Here is a 27,888-nt window from a genome sequence, read left to right as displayed (position 1 = left end):
ACAATCCACTTTTCATCGCACGTCACAATCCCATCGAAAAATGGTTTGTTGTTGTGTAAAATAAGAGAAGACGGCTCTTCAAAGTGACCCTTTTTTTGATTTGCGGTCAGCTCATGAGGCGCCCAGTCATCGAGCTTTTTTTCACCTTTCTGAATTGCTTTAAATGCCGAACGACCAAAGGACCGTAGAATGGCAACTTCTCACGTAGTGTAAGAGCATCAACTTCGATGATTGCTCTCAGTTGGTCATTGTCAACTTCTGATGGCCGGCCACTCCGATCCTCATCTTCATGGCTCTCGTCTCCTTTGCAAAACTTCTTGAACCACCACTGCACTGTACGTTCGTTAGCAGTTCCTGGGCCAAATGCGTTGTTGATGTTGTGAGTTGTCTCCGCTGCTTTACGACCCATTTTGAACTCGAATAAGAAAATCTCTTGAATTTGCTTTTTGTCTGACATCATTTCCATAGTCTAAAATACATAGAAAATAAACAGCAAGTAATAAGTCATTAGCAAAAAAACATAAAGCGAGAAATATGCATTAAAATGATGTATAACATAACCATATTTATTTAAGAATGTATTCCAATATCAAATGGCAACTTTTAACAGTGCAAAAATCGCAATTACATGTGCACCAACCCAGTACTTTCTGTCTCTATGACTGTGACTATTCTGATATTTTATAATATGCGTGGAATCATACAGTATTTGTCCTTTTGTGACTGACTTATTTCACTTAGTATATTTTAAAGATTCCATCTATGTTGTAGCATATATCAGAATTTCATTTCAAGGCTGAGTAATAAATATTTTATGGATGTATTACATTTTGTTTATCCATTCATCTGTCAATGGACACTTGGGTTACTTCTACTTTTTGGCTATTGTGGATAATGCTGCTATCATTGGTGTTCAATATCTGTTCGAGTCCCTGCGTTCATTTCTTTTGGGTGTATGTCCAGAAGTGAATTGCAGCAGTGCTTTTTATAACCCAGCCTTGGAATCCCATGCTGTCACTTTCACCACATTCTATTTGTTAGAAATGAGGCCACATTAAATAGGCTCTGCCTTTTAAAGGACAGAGTGTCAAATTTGCAGACGTATTTTAAAGCTACTACAACTATGTTTTCTGGAGTAATCATATAATGCCAGGTTAATTGCAAACACAAATACCCTAAAATTCGTTAGTAGTCCTTGAGTATATGATAGTCGTCTGGTCAGTGCATCTCAACCTTTCTCATGTCATTGTTCACTTGTAATTCATTCATGTTGCCTCATCTGGGAAGCTCTGATACAGATGGTCTAGATTATGGAAAAGCACAATAAAACATTTCCTCATGGAGACCTTATGGACCACCAGCTCTGTGTTCAGCCACACAGGTGGTCCATGAACTGCTGTGGGAAATACTCGCTTAGAGCATCCGTACAATAGCTATGGAATCCGCAAGGTTCCTGTGCAGCTCTCTGTACCGAGTTACTGTTCCTTTCTCACTTTCACTTTCCTACATTTTCTTGTCCTGTTTCCTGCTTCCCTTCCTCTGTCCTATGCTGGCTTACTAATATTCACCCTCTCCCAGAAATACTCTCCGGCTGCAGTGCCTCCTTGATGACCTGGAAAATGCCGATTCATCTTTCAGAATTGAGATTATCTCCTCTTCGCTAGGGTTGTTTTGGCCTTTCCTTCCTTTTCTCCCACACCCCTCTCCCTTTGCCCTAGAACTAGCCTCTCCTTCCTCTGTACGCTACTCTAGCTTAAGTAGTCTTCTGTTGTTTCACCTGTAATACTTTATTACAATTATTTGTGCATGTAGACACATGTTTATTCCCCCTGAGGATACTGAAGCGACAGATGCCTTTAGGGGACGTCTGTAGTCTCCCAGGGCAGCAAGCCATAAACATAAACAAGAAAGCAGGGAAGCAAATAAAATAATTACAGATTGGGGTAAATGCTATGAAAGAAGCAAGCGGGAAACGGACAGGCTGGAAGGAAATGGAGCTACTCGAGATAGTGTAGTCAGGGATCTGAGGCTGTTGCTTGGAAAGAGTGGGCAGGAGAAGTATTGCAGGTAAAGTGAGACTGGGTAGGTAAGGTGCGCGCCATGTCTGAGGAACGTGTTGTAACAGAGTCAGTCTCCCTCTGCCAGCTGCTGGGATCACACATCTTCACAGACGTGGGTCGGTATTTCCAAACGCCGGCACACTTCCTGGTCCAGAGTAGGCACTGAGAAAATATCTGTGGGATCGACGAATTTCTCTCCCTCTAATGTTTGTCCATTCTCCTTTTCCCTTTGTGTTTGATTGGCGACACTGGCTTTCTGTGGCTTCTTGGTTGGCTTAGTGACCAGTTATACCACTTGCCTAAATTAAGGTCCCCATAGTAACCTAGTTTGCTATGACGTTTAGGTTCGCTGACCTTTCCGAGTTGAACTTTGGATAAATATGAGTTCTTGATACTTTTTGGCTTTGGGTAGAAACCTGTTTTGTTACTAATTTAATTTTGTTATGGTGAGCACAGCACATGAGCGTATATCCCCTCTAATCCGACCATTTTCTCTTGGTCCGACACAACATGGATATCATTGGTTTATTTCGATGATTCACCTTGGTTTGTGTGTATATTCCTATTGCCGATTTATGGCTCTAGGTATTCATAATCAAGTCTTTAAAAATTACATTTGATAAACACTTATCGAATGCCTAATATATTCAGAACACTCTGGAAGAAATTTAAACGTTTGGCAAACACCTCTCTTCATCAGGCTCAGCCCAAGTGCTAAGTTGTCTTTAAAGCCACTTTCCAACCCTCTAGTACCTTATGGAAAAGTTTGAAGTGGGTTCCCAGTTGGTTGCTGCCTCTGAAGGGAGCAGAGGAAGTAGATTTGGCTAATTAAGGAGACTGGGAAGAGAGTGGTAGGAAATGTACTTTAAAAGGAGAAGGGTCCATTCAGGTGCTTCAGAGGGGTTAGGGGAGAACATGCAGATGCTTAGATTCTCCAGCCCAAGTGTGCCACGGAAGGGCAATGCCTCCTTCCATCTGGTCCTGGTTATAGGTACAGACAGGCCAGAGAATTCTAGGGCTGGCCTCCTTTCCCGTTAGAGGTCTCAAGTGTTCTTGGTCTCTTTGCTTGTGGAAAGGGGTGGGAATTCCACGGAGTCCACCAAACTTCGCTTTGGGCTCTAGTCGTCCTAGATGCTCTGATGTTTGGTCATCTGTTTAGTCAACTAGCAGTTTTTCTCAGAATGTAAACTTAGGAATGTTTGTTGAATAATGGAATTAATAGGGCATAGTTTCTGCCCTATAAAGTGCTTAACGGTCTAGTGTTTGTATTTGTCATTTAAGTCCTGTTTGTAACTTGAGTTTGAAATGTTTTCATTGAGTTTTCAGCTCTTTTCTTCAAAGGTAAACTATAGATTTTGAACACTTATATTGTATCTGATGATTATTTGAAACTCTCTTTCTAGTTTAGGCAAATTTAGCTCAAGAATAGGTAGAACACTTGTCCAGACTGGTAACCACAGAAGTAATGGAAATGGTAGATCAAGAGCTATCTTATGAAAAGGCTCCAGAGGAAGTAGTTTCATAGAAAATGAAATAAAGCTTTCTAGTTTAGTCTATGAGGTTAGCATAGCCTAACACTAAAATTGGGCAGGAAGGTCTTAATACAAGGAAACTTGGATAAATCCTACTTATAAAAGAAACACAAAACTTGTCAATAATATACTAGAACCTCACACAGACACTTATTAAGTGAATGACACATGCAATCAACTATGACTTATTTTAGCAGGGTAATGATAACAAATTAAGAAATCTTATTATATTCGTAGAGTAAGAGAGAAAAGCTGTATAACCATCTTAACAAAGACTGAAAATTCTCAAAACTTATTCTTGACAAACCCTTGGTAAGTTAGGTATAGAGGAAAAAACTTCATAAGCTTGATTAAAGTTATTATACTTAACGATGAAATACTGGAGACATTTTCATTAAAGAGAAGGATGCCAACTATCTCCAATAACTTTTAACATCATCTTGGGAGCACTAATCAATCTGATGATATAAGAAAAATAAATGGCAGGTGTCAGTGTTGAAAATGAGACAGTATAATCATAATTTGAATATGATATGATAGTCTACTTGGGATATGCAAGGGAATTAACTGATAAAACATTAGACAGAGTTGGAATAGTTTCAGAAAAATAAAAACAGTGTAACAAGGTATACAATGAGAATGATGGCTTCCACTTCTGTATCCTATACCCGCCCTACCCCCTATAGGTAACCAGTGTTATTAGTTTCTGTCCATCCTGCCAGTGTTTCTTTATTTAAATACAGGAAAACACCCACATACATTCCTATTTTCCTCTTGCATAACACAAAAGGTATCATAAGATATGCACTGTTCTATAGCTTGCCTTTTAAAACTTAATATGTCTTGGAAATCCTTCTATATCAATTCATAGAGTACATTCTCATTTTATTTTATTTTTTACAGTTGCATCATATTCTATTTTGTGGATCTGCCAAGCAGCACATAAGCCCAATAACCATGAAGCTATTAGTTGATATCTGCCCATTAATACTCTTTAAAACTTTTAATTGAAAAGTATTTCATTTTACTTACATGCAAGTATTATGTAACTAAATCCTTAAAAAATTCGGACTACAAGCAAAAGTCTCTTGGCCCTTCTCAGTCCTCTCCCCTCCCCTTTTGTTATCAGTTTGGTGTTCAATATCTGCTTCATTCTGGCTAATATTTCCATTAGAAATGTGACTCCCAGCTGCAATGTTAGTTTGGAAACTAGAGTCTCATCAGTGTCTGTTACATGTTGAAGCTGGAAATTCTCTCTCCCCTTTTTTGTTTATACAGATACCAATCTTGTCTCTTCATTTGTTAACCTTGCTGCAGCTTCTCCAGCTCCACTTATAGTTGTCCAAATATTTAGGTTGAACCAGATAAAATTAGTATTTTTGTAGGTGAAAAGCAGTTGATTATCAGCAGTTTCATGTGATTCCCACTAATAGTTTTAAAGCTTAATTGGTGCATGTGTCTTGTTTTCCGTAAGGACAGGGGCCAGAACACGTCTTACAATCCCTTACAAGACCAGGAATTGACTGCCCAGATCAAAGTCTTTTAACAAAGTTCGGTTGACTGATGAAGCTGAGTTGTCCCCTAGGCAACTAGCAGTTGTGATCCCTCGAGTCTGATGGGTTGTTCTCTAACATCAACTGTCTGTTCTCTGAAATGCGTTTGGGGTTCTCCATCCTCCATGAGTGACTTGCATCTTTGTCACACTTTAGAGCAGAAGGGAGAACCACCTTCTCCGTAGGAAACTTGCTCACCCCTTGGTTACTGTTGATCCTCCTGGAGAGTTTTATGTAGTCTGCAGGTAGTGGGGTGCCTGTGCCCTGTGACGTGTTTTGAACAAGGAAGAAGCGTTGGGCTCCCCAAGGGCCCAGAGGGTCCTGTAGACTCTGATTGGAGTCGCAGTGGAGTCGTTCGCCTAGGAATTTGGAGTTGATTCTGTGGATCCAAACTACCAGACTTTTAGAAGACACTGAGCAGTGCAAGTTCAAAAGAATTTGTCCTGAGGTTGCCAACTTTTTATTTTGCCAAATAAAGATATTTAAAATAAGTATATAATGATATACTTTTTATAGTTAATACATGCTCATGGTACAGCATTCAAAACATACAAAAGGATATACATTGAATAAAATAAGTCTCATACTTCCTCTCCAGTTTCTTAACTATCCAGTTCCCCTCCCAAGAGGCAAGCCGGTTGCTTGATCATCCTTCCAGAGATAGCCACGCATTTAAACCAGGTACGAATGTATTGGCTCTCTCCCTTCCCCCAGATAAACAGTAGTGCATTCAATACCGTTCTGCATCTTGAGTTATTGTTTTTTTTTCCCCTATTTTTCTTAGAAATCTTTAAAAATCAATACATGGAGAGCTGCCTCATTCTTTTTAATGGCTGCATAATTTTAGTAAGGGTATTAAAAACAGTTACCATTGTTTTAATTTAAAAAGTATATTTAAGCACCAAAACGTTAGGAAGAATGTGTTTTTTGTATAAAGAAAAGTTCTGTAAATTAAATAAATTTAGTTCTGTGAAAAATTAATTTTGTGCATTGATCCAAAGACCTGTGTTTGAAAACTATTGCTAGAGATAGTAAACCATTAAAGAAAGGTCTTTGAATTGGTGTGTGTTAGGACAGGTTGTGTTATTTTAGGAGGGCTCACCAGTCTGGCAGGCTGAATGAATGATAGGGCAAGAGGAGTATTACTGAGATTTCCATGTCCTTCTCCCCATTTCGCAGGGAGGAACCCTCTTTTGTCTCCTACAATTGTACTACTCAGTTCACCAGATCGTACAGTTAACCATTCTGCTGTCAAGACATCTTGTATTGATAGCAGCTGTATGTCAATTGGATTGAAGTAGGGAGACTAGTTTCCGGGCTGTTTATTCCTTCTGTTAATGTTTTTTTGAGCAACTAATGTGTACATAGTACCATTAGGAATTTTGAAAAAAGCATACCCTAGCAGTCCTGTATGAGAAATACCCACATGAAGTGATGGGTTGCTGAAATTGGAATGGGTAGCTGGAGCTTGAGAGCCTCGGCATTGAAGAATTGACAGGACATGTGACCTTTGGGAAGAATAGAAAGAGTGGAATTCATATGCTGAACATTTATTGAATGCCCAGTATCTGCAACCTACTGTGATAGATTATCGCCAAGCAAACTGCCTTGGAGGATACGTGTAGGATTGAAGAGGACACAGTTTGCAGACGCGAGGAGGAGACCTATTCATTTAGGTAGCACATATTTATCAGGACAGCAGGGTATAAGAAAGGAAGGAAATGGTGTAAATCCAAGTTGTAGGGAGAAAATATTGGTAGAGTCTAAACTTTCTCAATCTAGAACAGCAGTCTGATTAATAGAGCAATTGCATGCAATATTTATTTTTCTTTATTTTTGACCATTTATTTATTTTTGGAATGAACAATAAATACATTTATATGTTGAAAAATGAAAAAGTATTGAAAGGTGTAATGCAAAAAGTCTCTCTCACTTTTGCACTTCCCTGTCCCCATACCCAGTTCCCCTCTTAGTCAGGTTTAAATGCTGGAAACAGTAACCACTCTGGGTGTTTTAACCACAAAAGGATTTAACACAAGCAGTTGGGTACTTAGAAAATTGTTGGAAGGGTTGGAGGAGTGGGGCTCAAGGGGGCTGCCCTTAGAGTATCAGTTTGAAGGACCCACCGCTGAAGCTGTGATCTAGAGCTCAGGAAGTCACTACTGCCACTGCCATCTCCACCACTGCTGCTTGACACTCGGAAAGCCAGTGCCTAGACATTAGCCCCTTGCTACTGCAGACCAGCATATCAGTATCACTTGGGAGCTTGTTTAAAGTTCTTAGGCCCTTGGGCTACCTACTGAATCAGAATCTGCATTTTAACAAGATGCGCTGAGGATTTGTTATTACTTGAAAGCTTGAGAGGCTCTGCACTGGAGCCTTGGTTCTGGCCACTGTAGTTGCCGCCAAACCCATAGGTCTCTGTGACCTTGATTGCCATTTGTAAGGGAGTTAGGGAAATGTAGTTGTTGGTTTTCCCAGCTCTCAGTCTAGGAGGAGGGGGAAATGGAGATTGGAAGAGTCTATCTACTGAACTGACCATCCTTCCACAAGAAACCACTGTTAGTTTCTTGTTTATCTTTCTGGATATTTTATGCATATTTAAGCAGATATGAATATTCTTTTTAATTAAAAAAATAAACAATAGCTTACCATACATAGTGTTCTGCACCTTGCTCTTTTCATTTAATAGTTCATCCTGGGGGAGCTTTCCATATCATGGCATAGAACCATCTTGTTCTTTTTAATACCTGCATGGTAATCCACTTTATGGATTTCAAAAATCCTTAAAATTGAGACTGTCTAATACAGTCTGGGTTGCATGGTCATTCTTATTTGTTGGAACATGTGAAATATAATATAGTTGTTAAATGTTTACTTACTTCCTGTCTCCTTTGTGCTCAGGTCTTGTGTGTCTGTTACCTTGTTTAACCTTTACTCCCACCCAGTGTGCTGGTATCCTTCCTCCACTTCACACGAGGGAACTTTGTAAACTTAACCTAATAGTTCATAAACTAAGGAGTATCAAGGTTGGAATTCGAATCCCATGTCTGTTAGCCTCCATAATTTGTGATTTGACCAGTTATGCAGAGCCTCTAAATGGTAGTATTTATTTGGTACTTTGGTAATCTACTCCTTTGGAAAGAGGTTTGGAAGGATACCATTTTAGGTAAGTTGGGTGGGTATTAAAGGCATTTTAAATTTTTTTTTTCTGACTCAGGTATCCAGCTCACATAGAAGATATTGACTACGAAGAAGGAAAAGTACTCATCCATTTCAAGCGTTGGAACCATCGTTACGATGAGTGGTTCTGCTGGGACAGTCCTTATTTACGCCCTTTAGAGAAAATACAGCTGAGGAAAGAGGGTTTACACGAAGAGGAAGGATCTTCTGTGAGTAACAGATCTGGGAAGTTCTGTAATAAGAGGGACGGGCCATTGGGTACTTTGTGTTCTAGCCTTTGATGTTCAGTATGAAAGTCAGTAGCAGCTGGGGAACAATCTTTATTTAGGCCTGAAGTTGCAACCCTGAGATCCCCAGGGCACCTGGGGCTCTTGAAGAATCCCAGTTGTCGTCTGCTGGTATGATATTGCCGTGTCAGCTCATAAACATTTGGTTGAGCCTGCATTGATGAGGAATGGGGACCATGTATTTCTCTTTTACACCACTGTACGAGTATCCCTTTGGTCATTTATTAAGCTGATCTGCTACTTGATCATTTATTAAGCAGTCATGCCATGTCAAGTACTGTGCTAGCTTCATATCAAGGTCTTTTATAAGCCCTTGAAAAACCTGGAATTGATTGGACTCCATTCCTATTGTCTAAATTTCATCACTATTCTTGGAGCTTTTATTGACTTCAGAATGAAGGATGAAGTTTTGAGTTTTTTAAATAGACATTGAGACATCTATAGAGATCCTGCTGCCTTTGGATCTGACTCAGCCCTGGATTCTGTTTTCCATTTTAACTCAGACGAGGGAACTTGAACTCTCGATAGCCTCCTCCTTCCCCCCACCCCCCATTTAGGATTGTTCACTGTTGTCCAATTTGATTGCTCCGTATTTATTCTACAAAATGCAAACTGTGTACTAGGAAAACAGTATGAAATATTAAAAGTGAGTGGGTGCTTCCTTTGGCAAAAGACCCTTTCAGAGTGTGAGTGGCTGTAGGTGGCATGAATGCTTCTTCCCTCACGATGAGGTAGCCTCCTTCCAGCCTGTGTACTGCATGTGTTTCCTGGTGGTCCTGCGCTCTTACACTCACTTTCACGGTCAGGGTAGGATTATCATCAGTGCTGTGCTGCGCTGCGCTGCCTGCACCTCCTCGGATGGGGAAAGTCTGGTATCCAGCCGCTTTGTTGTGACACCTACTACTGAACAGCAAAAGTATCTTCCTCCATCCAGTCACCATCTCCCCTTCCCACTCTTGTGAATTTCAACCTCTTTTATGAATTCTGGTTCTGTGTGTGTCCTGTGAAATTAGATTGGTAACAGGATCTTTTTTTTTTCCCCCCATGTTTTTTAGGAATTTCAAATAAATGAGCAGGTCCTTGCTTGCTGGTCTGATTGTCGTTTTTATCCAGCCAAAGTCACTGCTGTTAACAAGGACGGTAAGGCATTTGAGTTGTAATGGTTTTTACTCACGACTTAGGGGGGAGTTTGTAATATTAGAGTTGGATAATATATTTTCAAATGTATTTGTTGCCTAGAAGTCCCCTCTCCAAATTAATCACTATGTCAAGAGTTAGGAAGAAATTACAAATGGAGAGAAAGCTGGGTTAAATAGGGTAGTTGGATTCTTTGCCGTCTTAATTTTAGTCATTGTTTTCTAATACAGTCATGGTTCATCTGTCACTCTCCTGGAAAGGGTGTAGGTTCTTGCTGTCTAGGAGTTCCTAATATAATTGTTGAAATAAGCCCCTAATATTCCTTTTACTTACTGTGAATAGCCTAGAAATGAATACCAACAGACATTTCTTAAAAATGTGCTTTGTGGATGCAAGGTGACTGAGGGTGGTCTGTTATATCAGAGTTGCTAGTTGAAATTGGGGTGCTGGGATTTAGAGCACCGTGTTGGGATGCCTTTGCCAGAGTTTAGAACACGTGAGGAGTCAGACCAGGGACTGTTACCCAAAAAGGCTCATTTTGCTAGTACAAAGGCAAGAGGAGGGTCATGAAAATAATACTGTGTTTCCCTGAAAGTAAGACCTAGCCGGACAGTCAGCTTTAATGCGTCTTTTGGAGCAAAAATTAGTGTAAGACCCGGTTTTATTTTACTATAATATAAGACCGGGTCTTATTTTACTATAAGACTGGGTATACTATACTATACTATACTATACTATACTATACTATACTATACTATACTATACTATACTATAATAAAGACCGGGTCTTATTTTACTATAAGACCAGGTCTTACATAATATAAGACGGGGGGGTGGGGTGGGGGTGGTTCTTATTTACTATAAGACCGGGTCTTACATTAATTTTTGCTCCAAAAGACGCATTGGAGCTGTTTGTCCGGCTAGGTCTTATTTTTGGGGAAACAGGGTATGTGTGGTCAGTATCTTGACACAGACAACAGACTGTGGGTCCAAGTGATACTTTACTTTTAGCATTTTCTACCAGGATGTTTACAGTATGTCCATGATCTCTGTAGTACCTATATAGGGTAATCAGGCCTCTTAGTACTACTGTTAGGGGTGACTAAGCCAGATTGACTTTGCATTCAGTGAAGTTACTCAAGTACTTACTCAGTTCTCTGCTAAATGTTGGCCCTTGCGCTGACCAAGAAATTTTGTCTGAGAATAGGTTGAAATGGTTAAAAATGAACATATATTTGCACGTAGCAGCAATTTTAGTTTCTCTGTTGCCCCACCTCCACCATCCAGCTGTTAGACCAATGTGGGATAATAGGTGTAGGTTAACTCCCGTGCCAGATGTAGGTTACCCTCAGGCCTCCAAAGGCAGATTGTATCTTCTAAGTTGTCTAAGCAGTTGCTGATCCTCCAGTTCGTGGTTCATTATGTCTTTTTGGATAGTCCCTTGTTTCCTTAGATTCCTTTTATAAGCTTGTGTTCAAAATAAAAACCTCTGTTATAATTTTCATATGTATCACATTAACCTTAAAACTTATTTTAGAGGAAAGCTTATATGTTATTAAACTGCCTCAAATCCCTTTAGTAAAAGATATAATTCACTTTTTCAGTCTCATTTTCAAGATTAATAATTTTTTCTGCTCTTACTGGGTTTAAATCATCTGGTATGAAATACAGGTGTCCTTCATGTACATAGATGTGTTCCTGAAAGTCTGTTAGGTTGATTTATCCTGATCAAGTCTTATTTTCCCCCTGAATAATATCCATTGGAGGCATACCTCCTTGAGAAAATGGCTGCCCCTTGGAGGAGATGAAAGTTGTGGGTGGTAATATGGGTAACTGTAGGTAAAGGAGGTAGCAGAAAGGAAGCAACATTTTTCTTTTGTTCCAGTGATGTCCCAGAGTCATGTGGAGGACAGAAATGAGATGAAGGTGATTGGATGAGGGAGTAGCAGTTTGAGGGGCAGTTTGAGGAAGAGGGATTGGGGAGCCCTGGGAGCTCTCACAGAGAGGGGAGTGGCTTGGTGGAGGCAGGACGTGCTCAGGAACCTCCTGGGTGTATCTAATATCTGCAGAGTCCAGAGCTTGCCATCATGGATGAAAGCAAAACACCACCACCTACTAGTTCAAGGCAGAATGAAGTAGGTGTAGAGATGGAGCCACCAGAGGAGGCAGGGCAGGAACAGATGGTGTAGATAAATCATAAGGGGAGTGGGGAGGGACCCCTGTGTACAGTTAATGGTTTTTGTGTGTGGGTGGGTCTGAAACCTTTTGAAATAATCCTTTAAGGACTAAAAGTCATTGGCCACATTATCAGCCATAGTTAATTAAGGTTTTTAAATGTCTTTTAAATTGGGGCAACCAGAGCTTTACAAGTTGTTTTAAAACTCTTTTCAGTTTATTTCCTCCATGAGCTAAAATTATAGGAGGGAGAGTCTTGAGGTAATGGTTATTTGTTCCTTAAAAGGTCATTTGCTCTCCTAATACATTGGTTCTATAAGCTCCAAATTTTGTCCCTTGAATTTTAGTTAATTGAAGGACGCTGGAAGAGAGGGGAGATTTCTGCCAGAACCTGTTTTCCTGAGTTCTTGAGTCTGAAGTCCTGTATTAAGCTGCTACCCTTACTGGTTCTGGAGACAAATTGGAAAGGGGAGGAGCGAAAGGATGTAGGGGAGGGGAAGTCCTGAAAGTTAGTGGAACTGGCTGGGTGGTGTTGTGAGGGAGAGGTAGTCTTTGTGGGAGCTCAGATATTCTGAGGTGAGGTTATGACTCTTGGGTGCTGCCTTTGGGTTAGATTTTATCTGGGAGCAAGCGGACAGTTTCTAGTTCATCATGCGTTGCTCTAGCAATTGCAGAATTGGGAGGGACAATGCTGGGCTCTCTTTTCACTCTTTTTCTGGTATTTTCTGTCCTGCCTCCATTTCATCTGTAACAGGGGCCACCACAGCTTAATGGTGCTGTGAGTAGAAGCTCTGCTGGCACGGTGCCCCTTTATTTCCTGTAAAAGTCGTTCTGTCTTGTTGGCGCTGCCAGGAGTAGGTCCGGGATGTAGCGAAGTCACACTGTGTAGATTCATCTTTGGAAGGTTTGGTCTGGTTTTCTTGCCACTCTTAATCTCCTTGGTGGTTTTGCTGAGGCTGAGCATTGACTGAGCAGGGTGCTGGACGGGGGGCTCTAGCCGGAGTGGAGAGCAGTGGCTGCTGGCATGGGGAGCCTGGCATGATTGAATTACAACTGAATAGTGACTTGAGAGTTTCTTAAGGGAGTTATTTATTTAGCCCTGGGAAACTGGGGAGGAGGGCCATGCCATGTTATTTAGCTCTTTTCACCTGGAATGGTTCTTTGGCAGTGGTAGTTAAGCATCGGTTAGTGTGAAGGCAGTCACACCTGGTAGCTTTGTAGACCCTCAGTCTGTGTTGGAGTGAAAGATGGAATTCTGCTTCTAGGGAATCTTTGTTCCGAAGCCATCTCTGGTGAGTTGACCTCAGTTGTTTGCTGCGGCTACTCAGCTCCCCCTTTTTTTACACTGGGGGTGGCAGAGCCACTTTTCTGTCAGGGCTTTGTGCCCCCAGCCGTGGAGGACTTTGCTCTGCAAAGTGTTGTCTCTGGGGGAAACTGAAAGTAGGTTCACATTTACAACAAAATGAGGAATTGTTCCTTCCTGTTGATCTGTGGTTCTTTAGCTCTGAGTGAGCGGGCTAATCAGGTCCCCCTTCCTTACCGTTATGCGTATTCTTAGACCTTGTGCGTCCCACCCTCGTCCCAGGTCAGTTTCTTTGACGTAGTGCGTGAAGTCTGTATAATGAGAGATTCTGTGGAAATGGTTTTATTTCTAGAGTCTGTGGTTGAAGCAGTTGCTATTTTTTGTTTTCTTCATGCTGTCTGTGACTGATTCATTTGAAACATGGGCATGTTGGGACTATGCGAACAGCTTTGCCCAGAGATAAAAGGAAGATTTAGGCCCACTTATGCCAGTGCTAGCTTGGCTCTTATCTTCCGTGGAGGAGAGAGGTTGGTACTTCCGTTTTAAAGTGACTTGGGGATGATGATAATTAGAACCACTTATTGATCCCTTGCTCTGTGACAGACCCTTTGCTAAGCAATGTCCATATCTGATCTCAGTTTGTTCTTCACACAAACGTGGAAAGGTTGTTGCCATCAACTTCATCCTCCTTTTAAAGATGAGGAACTAAGCTCACAAGAAAAATGCTTGAGGTTACAGAGCACATACATAAATGGTAGAGCTAGGATCTGAATGGAGGGCTGTGTGACGCCAGAATTCCTGAACTTCAGTGCCCATAGTACCACGCTGCCTCTGGGAAGCAGGGTGTTTCTAAACAGCAGGACTTGTCAGTTAGGGCAGGTGTTCACTGAACTGAGGGAGGGAGGGAGGGGGGAGGAGAAGAGAGAGAGAGGGAGAGGGAGAGGGAGAGGGAATGCTTATGCACGCATGCGCCTGAGATAGTGGTAGGGTAGGTGGGTGTAGATGGTCTGTACTTTCTGGAGTCTGGTGGTGCCTTTAGAGCCTTGACTGGGAGACAGTCTCTAGTCCAGTCCCTGCTTGGTGATTATAGGCAATTCACCGTCCTTGCTCTGGACTCATTTGAGCAATTAGAAGCTGAAGAAGAAATCGGACTACATGAGCATTTTTTGAAATTGTTGGCCACAGAACCTAAGCCCATTATATAAAAATTGCTGAGAAGAAAAGACTACGGGAAGGGAAAGTGTGCCTGCAGATGGGTGCACATCCCTCTGCCCACCCACTGAGGCACATCTGTGGAAACATCAGTACTTTGAGAAACCATGTTTGAAAACTCTGAGTCTCCCATCCATGACATTCTGGAATTCTCTGATTCCTGGAGAAGGAGTGGGATAGAGAAAAGGCCCTGGAGTCACAGGTATGGTAGATTTCAAGAGCAACAGAACTCTGTCCTATCCAGAGTGACCTGTGTATCCCTTGGTCCTAGAGAAGATGAGCTTGCGATAACATCTCCAGTTTGGTCCTTACATCCCTTCTGCTATTACTGATTGCTATAATTTGTCTGATATGCTGAGTTCTTAACTTCCGGAGAGGCAAGGCTGGGAAGCTTTGTTTCACTTGGTAATGTAAGGACAGGGGCTTCTCTTTATTTATTTATTTATTTTTTAACAGGACTTTATTGGGGAACACTCTACTTCCAGGCCTTTTTTTTTTTCCAACTCAAGTTGTTGTCCTTTCAATCTCAGTTGTGGAGGGTGCTGTTCAGCTTCAAGTTGTTGTTCTTTCAGTCTTAGTTGTGGAGGGCGCAGCTCAGCTCCAGGTACAGTTGCCCTTGCTAGTTGCAGGGGGTACAGCCCACCATCCCTTGTGGGAGTCGAACCGGCAACCTTGTGGTTGAGAGAACGCGCTCCAACCAACTGAGCCATCTGGGAGGCAGCTCAGCTCAAGGTGCCGTGTTCAACCTTAGTTGCAGGGGGCAGAGCCCAACATCCCTTGCGGGACTCGAAGAGTTGAACTGGCAACCTTGTGGTTGAGAGCCCCCTGGCCCATGTGGGAATCGAACTGGCAGCCTTTGGAGTTAGGAGCATGGAGCTCTAACCACCTGGGCCACCGGGCCGGCCTGGACAGGGGCTTCTTAAGGGAGCCTGAGCCAGGAGGCCTTTGTGTTAAGGACACGCTTATTTTGAATTCTGTCGTTTACATGTTATTGTTTAGATGTTGTTTATGGCCATGGGAGAGCTTTATTGTCAGCCATCCATGGGAGAGTTCAATGGGAAGACATTATTTTAGTTATGTATGAAACCATTAAGGTAGATTTGGGGCCTCTCTAGGCCACCGTTGTCCATGGGATGTGTTGTTTTGTTCCCAAAGTCCAAGTTAGAGAGTGTGTATGATCAAGGGAGAAAGTTTCAAGATGATCCCTTGTAGTCCTTTGGAAGTGAAAACGGTCAGGGTTGGGATATTGCCGTCTAAGGACAGTGGCCCTGAGCACCTCTGGCTATAGTTTGGGTCATTTGCAAGTGGCCAGTTGTGCTCTGGGTCTGTGGTTTGGACTTTCGGCTAAAGGACCTGGGGAATAGGCAGTGTGGGGAGGTGGGAGGAGAATTGGTCAGAGGTCAGCAGATAGGCTTGTATCCTAATCGTAGCTCGGCTTCAGACTTATCATGGAACTTGGGGCACAGCCCTTCATCTAAGTTGTCCTTTCTGAGCCTGTCGTCAAGAGTAAGCTTCAAAATTGACCTCAAATAGCTGAAAAGGTACTGTTGGATAGTATTACTTAATGACGTCCTTCTGATATTTGACAAGTCTGTAAAAATCGACAGTTTTCATTTTGATGTAGCTGATGCTGAATTTCCTTTGTTGATAAAATAATTGAAAGGATAGGCTTGGGTGGCTTGTTGGCACTCTTAATCGTTAAGATTTCATGAGAATTGGGTGCTTAAGGCCCCCACCCCCATCCGCCAGGCTGGTCAGAGCTGCCCCATGATTACATGTAAAGGGTCTGTTGAGAGTTCCGTAGCATCACCTGTGATTGCTCTGTTGCTTGCCAACACCTTCACCATAGAGGCAGGAAGACAGGAACGCAGACTTTTGTTATGATTACTCATCAGTCAGCGCTGAGCTGCCTGATCTACACGAGAATCCTTTACCATACCATCCAAGCACAGCTATGTATCCTTAATATCTAGCTTGTGTGCTAGCCATTTTCTTTCTGTGTTGGTGACTCTTATGACAAATAATCACTTTTATAATTATTAGGATAAAGATCAGTAAGTATACTAATTGTCTCTGCCCGGGGTTCTCAGACTTTAGTGTGCACTAGAACACCTGAAGGGCTTGTTAAAACACACATTTCTGTGTCGCATTCCCAGAGTTTTTGATTCAGTGTATTGGGGGTGGGGCTGGTAACTTGCATTTCTAACAAGTTACAGGAATTGCTGCTGCTGCTGGTCTGGGGACCAAACTTTGAGAAGCACTGGTCTGCAGTGAGCCAGATGCTACGTGAGGGAGAAACGGGCGTGAAATGTGGTCTCTGGCCTTGCAGAGCCTGCCTTTGAGTTGGGATCTGCCTTCTATATTAAGGCAGATCTGAGTGAGAGGCTGTGCAGGCTGGGTGCCAAATGAGGCGAGAAGCTCGGAGCAGGGAGAAATCTCCAGTAGCTAGGTAGTCAGGAAGCTTTTACAGAACTGTTTGTCATCTGAGTGGGAGGCTTAAGGATCAATGAGTGGCACATTCCAGGCAGGAAAACACTCGATAAATATACATATGAAGGTAGAAATATCACAAGGCAGTTTTAGTTCGTGGGTATGAGAAATAAGTTTTGGCAAATAATTGGGTTCATGTTGCATTTTACTTTGAACACTAGCGAGGAAGACTTTTAATAGAGGTGGCTAGCCATTGACAGGGCCCTATTTAGGATTGGAGGAGAGGTGGGGTGGGCAGAGAATGTATAAGGAGGTAACCAGCCTGTTTTTAATTTTCCTGTTGCATTCTTCTGCTCTCTGTCTTTGGGATTTTCTTTTTTTCCTTCCTTGTTGGGTGGAAACTTGATCCTGAAAATTGACCATGTTTACTAATGGTAAACCATTATGTAATTACCACTGGTTCACTGGTAATCTTGACAACAATAACTGAGTTTTTTTTTTTTTTTAATCCCTGGGACAAAAAAAAGAAAAGGGACATCAGTGGGTTCTAAGATGCAGAAGTTTGAAAGTTGGTTTGGGTGCAACTAATGAGAACTTTTGTGGTCGGGTGCCTTATTTGGGAAGATAAAGGTTATTTGGATTTCCAGCTTTATTACTTTTTAGCAGAGAGTGATTTTTGTTGGACATTTGTTTTCTAATGGAATAAAACTGGTAATGAAGCAGGCACCATTGAATGTTTTGGCCAAGTCTCTATTTTTAAATATTCTAACATGAAGGTAATTCGTATGGGTCTTGATTAATGTGACCTCTAAAAACATAATACCTTTAGTAGACGGTCATGTTTCCTTGAAAGTTGAAAAGCTATTAAGCCCAGAAAATAAAGATTAAATGATAAAATTTAATAATTCACCAGTAAATAGATAAATCTTCATTTTCCTCACCTTTTCCATTGTTTTACTCCTCTTTGTTCTTGGTTTAAATTCAGTGCAATTTTTATTTTATTTTATTTTATTGAAGCATCATAAAAATGAGTTGTTTTTGATGGATTTTAATCTGTATAGATAAAAAGAAAGGCAAACATACTATTATCTTAGACATAGGTAAGACTGATGTGATTCTCAATTTTTGTGTGTGTGTGTGTGTGTGATTCTCAGTTTTTAAATTTCCATAAGTTTGTTATTGTGGTTGGATCTCCCTTGTGTTTATGCTTTGAAAAGTTTTGTCACCTTCATGAAACTGCAAGTTAAAATCATGATATCTTCTTGAATTTTAGGTACTTACACTGTGAAATTTTATGATGGAGTAGTTCAGACTGTCAAACATATTCATGTCAAAGCTTTTTCCAAAGATCAGGTGAGAAATGTGGTTTTTGTGCTTTGTGGTATGAATAATGCTAACATTGTACTTTTGTTTCTCAAATAAAACATTACATTTGTTTATGATGCAAAGTCTTTGTTTCCTCTATCTGACACGATTTCACCAGAAAGCAATACTCAGATTTTCAGAAATTGTAAATATTTGTCTCTCTCTGCCATTTCCTTTTAACACAGTTTCTTCTTTTCAAAAGCACCAAACACTTGGATACCATTACCTGTTCTGTTTTCCTCATCTTTTCTCAGAAATGTCGTTATTTTTCTCTCTCCATGTGCCCTGTCGCCAAAGCTGTTATCCATCGCAGGGAACTTGCCAAACTGCTTGAGGAGATCTAAGTATGTTGCCTCCTCATCTCACTAACTTTGTCTTTAAGCTCAGGACCATGACACAGGGGTTACAGAGCTACAGTTCAGTGGGATTTGGCAGTTGCTTGGTGCTAGATGTGCCGACGTTGAAAATTTTGTTTCCTGTTGTCGCAGGCATATATTTGCCTGAGCACGGGACTGAGTTTTGATACTGGAAATATTGTGCATACGTATATGGGCCATCTGGAAGTGCTGCCTGCTTTCGTCATGATGTTTTTCTCCTTTAATCTTTTTCATGTTTATGTCTTAATGAAGTAATTGAGGAGAAAGAGAGATCAAAATTTGGATATTGATGTTTTTAAAAGCTGTTACTAATTGTTACTCACCTCTTTGGTGGTTGTTGATGTAACAGTGTTTGGTGATGCTGCAACCTGTTGTGTCTTTTCTTATGATTATCAAATGCTCCTACTTATCACAGACTTTTGTAAATTCTTCTGTACATATATTTAGCAATTTCCAAGGATCATGAACAGGATATCTTTAAAGGTAGCCTCAAGACATTTTTACCTCTTCAGAAAATTGACAAAATTATAAAGCTTCAGCCCCAAAGATGTTTTCTCTTTGATGATTTGCCTCTCAGACATCTAAGGAGATACACTATACCCTAAAACGTTATTTTAGCGTTCGGTTTGGCATTTTTGTGTGTTCCGTTTGTGGAAAGAATTAGTATAGATAGAGGACCATATTAAGAACTTGTTCAGAATTGTCAGATTGTATCCAGAACCTCCCCCAAAGGAAGTCCAGGTCACCATATAACAAACTGTCAACTATTTACTCTGCTGCATTCGCGGTGCTTTGGCTTGGAGCTGGGCACCTTACCTAGTGTGGATCTGTGGGTGCGCTTCAGTTCTCATTTCCCAGATGCCTCTAAGTGTCTCACCTCATCTCAGACCTGGCAGGTGATCAGGCACAGGCCATGGTGCCTGTTTGCTTGGTTTTCTTTTCCGGGAGGACACAATAGTTTGGATAAATGACTTCTCAGCTCTTTTCAACCCTAATAATCTAGGGTTCTGTATTGGCCACTTACAAAGCAAAACTTCTTTGAAATATCTGTCAGACAATTTTTAAAGTTTTTTTTCATATAGTATTAGACTAGATTGAGGTTGCTTCTGTAGGATTAAACTGTCCTAAATATTTTGATAAACTGTGTTTTAGGAACATTTATCTTTCTTTGAAGTTGTAAAAATAATACATATTTGCTCTAGAAAATTAAGAAAATACAGAAAAGCACAAAACAGTAAAAACTTAATTTTATCATCTAGATCCAATTGCTGTTGACTGTTAACATTTTGATGTATATCCTTCTGTGCTTTTTGTTAAGTATTTAAGTGTATACGTATTCTTTTCAAAATTTGAGTCATGTAGCATATTACATAAAAGAGCATTAACTTGCTCTTTTAATGAAATAACATTTTCCAAGCTCCTTAAGGCTGTATGAGAATACGGCTTTTAATAGCTATGTAGTATTCTATAGTATGTATGTAATACTGCTTTGTGTAACCAATTCCCTAATGGTCATTTAAGGAATATTTGTAAATCTGGGTGCACAAGTCTGATTATTCTGTTAGCAGATTCCATTTCTAGGAATTCATTCTAGTTCAAAAATATAAACTGAAGTCTTTCACACAAATTGCCAGTACCCCTGCCCCCCACCCAGGTGGTTCCAGTTTCTATTTCTGCCAGCAGTTATGAGGAATGCTTGTTCTCAAACCTCGCTGCTTTCAGAAAATTTCTGGGACTTGAAAAAATATTTCTGTCTAGGCTCTAACCACAAGGATTCTCCTTGTTTATTAGTTTTCCCTATGGGACAAATTAAACTTTCAGTCAGTGAGTGTTTGGGCGCTCCTTCCTGCTTCTGGGAACGATCTGTGTGCCTAGTGTGTGCTAGGTGCTGGGGGTCTCATATGAACCTGATACGGTAGAGACTGAGGTCGCGAAAGAGAGATGCGCATACGAATAAATTTAATTGTACTGGAAACGTCAGAGCTTTCAGAGCTGGCTTTATTATGAGCCAATCATAACAGGACACAGGATTTTTAGGGTGAATTTTAAAGGCAGTAATTCAGGAGGAAAGTAATCAAGAAGCAGTACTTCTTCCTGATGGACAAAGCCTCAGTAGCTCAGAGACACAGTAGGTGGCTGGTTGGACAGAGCGTAGCTTTTACCCAGTAGAGAAAACAAAGACCCTGTTTCTGGGTTGGAAAATCTTTATAGCTTTCCTGTTCAGCCTCCAGTTACCAGTTTGGGTTCTTCTTCACACAGGGAATCAGTATCCACTGGCAAACAGAGCCAGACCTCTGAAAGGCCCTGTTTCAGTGTAGTCATGCTTGGGATGAGAAGGATGGGGCATGAAGTCATTTTCTTAGAATATCTCTGTCAGAAAGATTGCTTTCCACAAGAGGTCCCTGGGGTAATTGTATATTCCTTTAATTATTTTCTAGTGACTTATTAATCATAAGGGAGATAGCTCTGTCTCAGAAGAAATTGAACATGACCATTGTTTTCTTTAAACCTAAGATTGATTCTCAAGCCCCAGAGTGTGGGTGGATAATTTTCAGTGGTGCTTTCCATTATGTGACCTGGCGTATGTCCTCTTTAAATTTCTTTGTTTTTTTTCGTAAGTTTGCAAAAAACCATCTGATTTTATATTTTCAAGTAATCACAAAATGTGTTTCATCGCTATTTTGCTCATTTTAGAATATTGTGGGTAATGCTAGGCCTAAAGAAACAGATCACAAAAGTCTTTCGTCATCTCCTGATAAACGAGAGAAGTTTAAAGAGCAGAGAAAAGCCACAGTCAATGTGAAGAAAGACAAAGAGGACAAAGCCTTAAAGACAGAAAAGCGACCCAAGCAGCCTGATAAAGAAGGAAAGTTAATCTGTTCTGAAAAGGGGAAGGTGTCCGAGAAAAGCCTTCCCAAGAACGAGAAGGAAGACAAGGAGAACATTTCAGAAAACGACAGAGAGTACTCGGGAGATACTCAAGTGGATAAGAAACCTGAACATGACATTGTGAAGAGTCCGCAAGAAAACTTGAGGGAGCCGAAAAGAAAACGAGGCAGACCCCCTTCCATAGCTCCTACTGGTGAGTTTCCCAAGTGGGCTCTGCAATGGGCAGTGCCAAAGTGTTCTTCTGTGGCCTTTTGTGGTTCTTTTTCACTTCTATAAGTCAGGCCTTCGTTTTTGTGGCTAACTTGGAATTGTCCTGTGATCTGAAATCAAGTTGTATCTGTGGAGCCAAATTTTAAGGGTGATTCATATCCACGTGAACATAAGTTGGGAAATATGTCTGTGACTGAGCTTCTAGGGTGATAGATAACTGTCCACTAGATACTTCAGCTTATATCATAAAACCTAATGAGCTGAGACCTTCTGCTTGTGGCTATTTAAATGATCTCAGTTTAAGTAAGCTTAATAGAACCTGAGATCAAGAAATACAGTTTTCATGAGAGACATGAAAGAGAAAAGGAGAAGTAAAATAGGTGTGGACGTCTGAAGGAGGTGGAGCCAGAGAACACTGGAAGACATGGGTGCATTTGAAATGGAGCTCTGGAGAGTGATTACTGATTGGGAATTTTTAGTCTAAATAAGCTGAGATGGTTATTTGGTAAGAGTCAAGGTTAGAGGGCACAGATTTAGGGAAGAATGCACAGCTCTTTTAAAAAATTTGAAATTTGAAATTATTCTAATCAAGAATGAAACACACCTGAATTTCTTCCTAAGCCAAACAGTCCTCTAGATTGATTCAGTGGCATGAAGAGCCCCAGGATCTCTAGACTGAGCGCCACCTATTGGCAGTGGTCTTCAAACATTGTTGCTTGCATACATGAATTTGGAAAAACTCTGAAGCCCCTAGCACAGTCTAAAGTGATACCTATTTTTTCTCACAAGTTTAAATAGTTGCAAAAGATATATATGTGTGTGTGTGTGTGTGTGTGTGTGTGTGTGTGTATATATATATGTATATGTATGTATATGTATATAATATAAAATTTATTTTCAGCAAAACTAGAGTTAGCTCTTTCATTGTTTCCATATGCTGTAGAACGCAAAGTTAGTCCCATCGATCCAGACAGCTACACTAGATCATCAGACTTAATTTCTGTGACAAAAAGTCTACCTTAATTTACTTGGAATGAATGTATTACGACTCATTCCCTGTAGGCAGCTTCTCACATCTGAGTTCTAATTTTAAGGTATGAAAAGAGGTAGATTGATTTCTTTACAGATGAAATAAGGCACCTACCTCCCCTTTCAGTGGTTGTAACTGGATTTCGCCCTCAAGAGCTGAGCATGCTGTGGACCTTATATCTGGGATAATTAATAACCTTATCTATGGAATAAATAATATAAAAATACACATTTATTTTGCTAAAATAAAAAAGAAAAAGCTGAACATGCTGGAATTGTCCCTAGACAAATCTAGGGCCTAGACATGTGCTGTCCAGTATGGTAGCCACTAGCCACATTTGGCTATTGACCACTTGAAAAGTGGCTAGTCTAAATTGAGATGTGCTGTAAGTGTGTAAAATACACAGCGGATTTTAAATAGTACCAAAAAAAAACAACCCAACAAAAAACAAAAAAGCAAGAATTTAAAATATCACAATAATTTTTATATCGATTACATGTTGAATACTTTTAGATACATTGGATTAAATGAAATACAGTCTTAAAATTAATTTCGTTTTAACTTCTTAATGTGACGAAAGCTACATTCATGGCTTGCATTTGTGTCTCTTATTATATTTCTGTTGGACAGCACTAGCCTGAATTCACTCACTGGCTTTCTCAGCAGAGTTCTGGGAGAGAATTAATCCCTAATGTTCAAGGCATCCGTTATCTGGGTTGAATTGACTTCTCTCCTGTGCATTGAGCATAGTTATAAACCACCTTGGCTGAATTCAGGAAATAACCTGTGTGTTTGGTGTTCACATGAGGACCCTAGTTGAGAAGGTCTAGGGGTTTTGGACCTCTGGACAGTGTACCGTGTTAAGATGTGGGATGAGTGACAGGCTGACCTTTTTATGTAAGTGGGAGAAGGACACTTACGCGAGGAGAGGTGGGAAATGTGAACTGGCAGAAATCTAATGTGTCCCCATCTCAGTTTAGGAAAAGAGTATATGTGGGAATTGAGTTTTCTGAAACTGATTCCTCTTTAGCTATTCATGCTTTGGCTTGTACCTTCTGGAGTGTGTACTGGAGTAGTTGCACTTCACTTTCCAAACTGCTCTTATGAAGCCACATGATTTCATTCAGATAAAATAAAGGCCATTCAGTGTATCGCTTTTATTTTGTAAATGTAAGATTTCATACCAGGTAGGATCAATTTAATAGAGAAATGGTGTATTCCAAATTTACTGTTAACACTTGTCTGAGGCTTTCCTTCGCAGTCAGAATCTGTGGATTAGGGTCTGAGAATGTGACTTGTTAAACAACTTGCCCAGGTTATTATTATTGTTGTAAGACAAGTTTGGGCAACGCTGAAGTTCTGTATAGTCAGCCCCAGTTTGTATCAAAGTGAAGAAGTCTTGCCAAATATCTGATGTAGTTCAAGTCCCCTTTAAAAATTGCTTGGGATAAGTTCATTGACTCCGTGGGTCCTTGAGCTGTCTGGATTGTAAAGATTTGATTGGGAACAGGATCTGAGCTATTTAAGGATTGTTTGTCTTTGTGTTTAATTTGGAATGTGTGTGATCTCCAAGTTCCCACCACGTGGAACAAAATAGTGTTGGCACATTGGGAAGACTGAACACAGGAAGAGCCAAGGATTTCAGCCCTCAGCAGGTCAGCCTCCTCAGAGCTCAGCCCAGTTTCTTGTTTGGCCATTTGTGATGGCAGCTCTGAAGCTACTGGTGTTAGATGAGTCTTTTCTCCCCTTCCGCTCCCATTTCTTCCCCTTCCTCCCTCTTCCCCTTTCCCCCTCCCTCTCCTCCCAACCTTCATTAGACCCTTTAGCCCTGCCTTCACCCAAAGCGTCCCAGTTTTTTTCTTTTGTTTTTTCTTTTGCCTGCCTTTCATATTCTCATCTTTCCTGATTGGGCGAGAGCTTCTTAAGTGTTAGACTTAAAAATAAAGAGTGAGTACTGTCCAAGGGTTTAGCGCCTGCACTGCTAAGTTTTGTCGGAGCTGGATTTGCTAGTGATCAGCAGCCTTGCCTGGAACACTGACTACCAAATAACGTGGTCTCCTGAGACTTTTCTGGAATTGTTTTTAAGAGATTATAAATATTGACATTCTTTTTGGTTCCTCAAAGCTAGGACCAATGCCAAGCTAACTAATTTAGCAAGTAGAGATTGGAAACAATAGTCAAGCTGTAGTTCCAGGGAACATATTTTAGGAATTAGCCTGCATGGTGGATTTCCTGAGTATTGATGAAAAGATTTGATGTTGATAAAAATGATTTTTCTATTGCTCTTGCACCTTCATGTTGAGGTACAGTGTTTTAAAGAGAGGGTTTCAGGAGAGAGGTATATGACTAGAGCTGGGTCTTAAGACAGACCAAGAAAAAGAGATTTAGGAAGTCAGTCTGCAAGGTGTAAGTATCTCCTATAAGGAAGTACTTTCTCACCCATTTCACTTTTCTTTTCACTTAATTAAGAAAGCCTCTTGGTCTGTTTATCACGCAAGGATCTCTGTTATTTATATATAATAACGAGGATTGGACACTAAGAAATTACACGCCTTTTTTTGTGTGGTTTTATTTATATTGTAGCTGTGGATTCAAACTCTCAAACTTTGCAACCAATAACATTGGAGTTGAGAAAACGGAAAATATCAAAAGGAAGTGAAGTCCCGTTAAAACGCCCTCGGCTTGACAAAAATTCACGTGAGTCTTCAGTTTGTGTATGTGTGGCTAGAACTTGACGTGGATTAGGTTAGCCTCCCCTCTATCCCTGTAGGCTTTAAGGCTTGTCCTTAATTGCAGGAGCTAGTGTGTGTGGGATGTGGTTGGATTAGAAGAAGTTTTGCTAGAAGAAATAAATCTCAGAGCACAAACTCCATTACTGTTGGGTTCAGCAGTGTCATCTACATACCCATAAACTACATTTGATTTGGAAATTTAATGGCTTAGGAAGGGATGGATTTCCTATGATGAGTGAAACTTTGAAAATACTATTTATTGATTTTTTAAAAAAGTAATGCTGTTGGCTCCAAAAAGGATTTGTGATGGCTCTAAGCTTTATAAATCTTACTGACTTTCAAAGTTAGTACATAGACTTTTATATTGGGAAGCCCCAACATAGAACTTAGTTTTTAAAATTGGGACATGATCTTGGCACATATTTTCAGACCATGAATCCTTCAATAAAGAAAATTCTGTCCTGGCAGAGAGACTGTGCCTTTACTTAAAACTGTAAACTAGGAAAGGACATTTCCTTTTATTACTGGTCTAATAGTCCATAAGTCTCTGTAAAGCCTGTACAGAGGACAGCCAGTCCAGAAATCTGTAATAGTAGAGTTATTTCTTCTGGTCTCTTGACTACAACTCTCTTAATGGTTTATAGCCCAGGAAAAGTCAAAAAACTACTCAGAAAACACTGATAAAGACCTATCGAGGAGACGGTCCTCCAGGCTGTCCACTAATGGGCCCCACGAGATCCTAGATCCTGACTTGGTTGTATCAGATTTGGTTGATACAGTTAGTACTGGTCCTTTGCAGCACACATCATCCAGTACCAAGGAATCTGAAGAAGGTGAGTCAAAGTCTGTTCTGGAATTGTCTTGCCAACCTGATGCCTGTCTAGTGACAAGCAATCTAAATCGTTGTCTACTGCCTTCCACAAGTTTTAGATGGTCTTGAAATCAAGTTATTGAATGGGCTGCAGTGTTTCTTATATTGTTCTTCACTGATGGTTCAGTAGACAAGCTTGAGATTGGTTTGCTTATGTATGTCTGAATGTGGGGTTGAGGTGTGATACTTGAAGAGCCCTGCCCCTGTCTCTGTCTTTCTGGTGCTAATTCACTCCAGTGTCTTTGCTTTTGTTGTTGATGCTTTTGGCAAATCCTCCCTTCATTTTAGCCTCTTATTAGCCTCTTTCTTAAGATGCTTACAACGCTGGCTGTATGTGGTGGAACCTGTGGATATATTCTTGTATTGTGTAAGATGAATGGCTTCCTCTAAAAAGTCCCTGGTTTTCTTAGTCTGCTGAGATAGTTTTGGTTCCTAGATTATATACATGTATATGTTTCCCAAGTTTTCTTTTTTCCTTCTAGGTCAGTTGAAATCTCCCTTGGAAGCTGGCCAGGTCTCATCTGCACTAACTTGCCACCCCTTTGGGCATGGAGTGGGAGCTGCAGGCGCAGAGTTGAACTGCAAGTCAATGGGAGAAAACGCTATGAAAACAGAACCGGCTACTCCTCTTGCTGAGTTACAAGAGATTTCTACTGTGGCAGGTTCATATTTAGAGTTAACATAATTCTCTTCTAATATATACTTTTGCTTCTGCTTTGATTCTGAGCTACAATTAATGGACTTTTCTAATGATGTTTTTCCACCTTTTATTAATAGTATTCCCTTATCACTTTAATGTTATACCCTTTTCATTTCTCATATTGCTAATTTGTGTGTTCTTTCTTTATTAGTATTGCTAGGAATTTATCAATTTTGTTTGATACTTTCAAAAAACCAACCTATGTGATGTTCTCTATTTGTCTTTAAAATATCATTGATTTCTATTTCTTCCTTTAAATTTTTCTACAAACTGAGGTCATTGATTTGAAGTTATAAATGTCCCACCAAGCACTGGGATCTTGTATTTTCATTTTCATTCACTTCAGCTGTCTTGTGACTTCTTTGTTGATCATGGGCTACTTAGGAAGTAACTCATTTCTAAGTATTGGGGTTTTTATAGATACATTATTGTTACTGATTTTTAATGTAATTCCATTGTGCTCATAGAATGTACTGTGTAGGATTTCAGTCTTAAACTTTGCTGAGACTTATTTTATGATTTGTCTTGGTGAATTTTCTATTATATATGCACTTGAAAAAAATCTGCCATTGTTGTATATCTGTTCTATATCTGTCAAGGTGTTTGATGGTGTTTTTCTGATATATATCTCCGTTGATGTTGGTTTTCCTTGTTTAGTTCTATCAGTTAGCAAAAGAGGAGTGTTAAAACTCTCTTAACCATGGTTGTAGATTTGTCTATTTCTCTTTTTAAATCTGCCAGTTTTGCTTCATGTATTTTGAAGGTCTCTTATTAGGTGCATACACGTTTATTATTATGTCCTTCTGATGAATTGTCCCCTTTGTAATATGATATATCACTCT

At 40.3% G+C, this 27,888-nt stretch overlaps 1 protein-coding gene across 8 annotated transcripts in view; it reads left to right on the top strand.

Moving 5' to 3' along the window:
- PHF20 (PHD finger protein 20) overlaps positions 1-27,888 on the top strand; it is a 116,279-nt gene that overhangs the window by 35,293 nt on the left and 53,098 nt on the right. For 2 of the 8 annotated variants that reach the window (XM_019733056.3, XM_088789161.1), the window contains 7 exons: positions 8,366-8,537; positions 9,671-9,755; positions 18,146-18,225; positions 21,309-21,696; positions 25,327-25,440; positions 26,120-26,308; positions 26,829-27,008. In XM_019733056.3, coding sequence (XP_019588615.3) covers positions 8,366-8,537; positions 9,671-9,755; positions 18,146-18,225; positions 21,309-21,696; positions 25,327-25,440; positions 26,120-26,308; positions 26,829-27,008 — 1,208 coding nt within the window. Of the gene's footprint in view, positions 1-5,743; positions 5,827-8,365; positions 8,538-9,670; positions 9,756-18,145; positions 18,226-21,308; positions 21,697-25,326; positions 25,441-26,119; positions 26,309-26,828; positions 27,009-27,888 lie in introns of all 8 variants that reach the window. The other 6 variants (XM_019733064.3, XM_088789162.1, XM_074317600.2 and 3 more) reach the window with 4 other exon arrangements.

The sequence above is a fragment of the Rhinolophus sinicus genome, chromosome 13 (assembly GCF_057876585.1).
Source record: "Rhinolophus sinicus isolate RSI-liver-muscle chromosome 13, RSI-T2T, whole genome shotgun sequence".
NCBI lineage: Eukaryota > Metazoa > Chordata > Mammalia > Chiroptera > Rhinolophidae > Rhinolophus > Rhinolophus sinicus.
The sequence above is the reverse complement of the archived record's forward strand: the minus strand, read 5'-3'. Positions and strand labels throughout refer to the sequence as shown.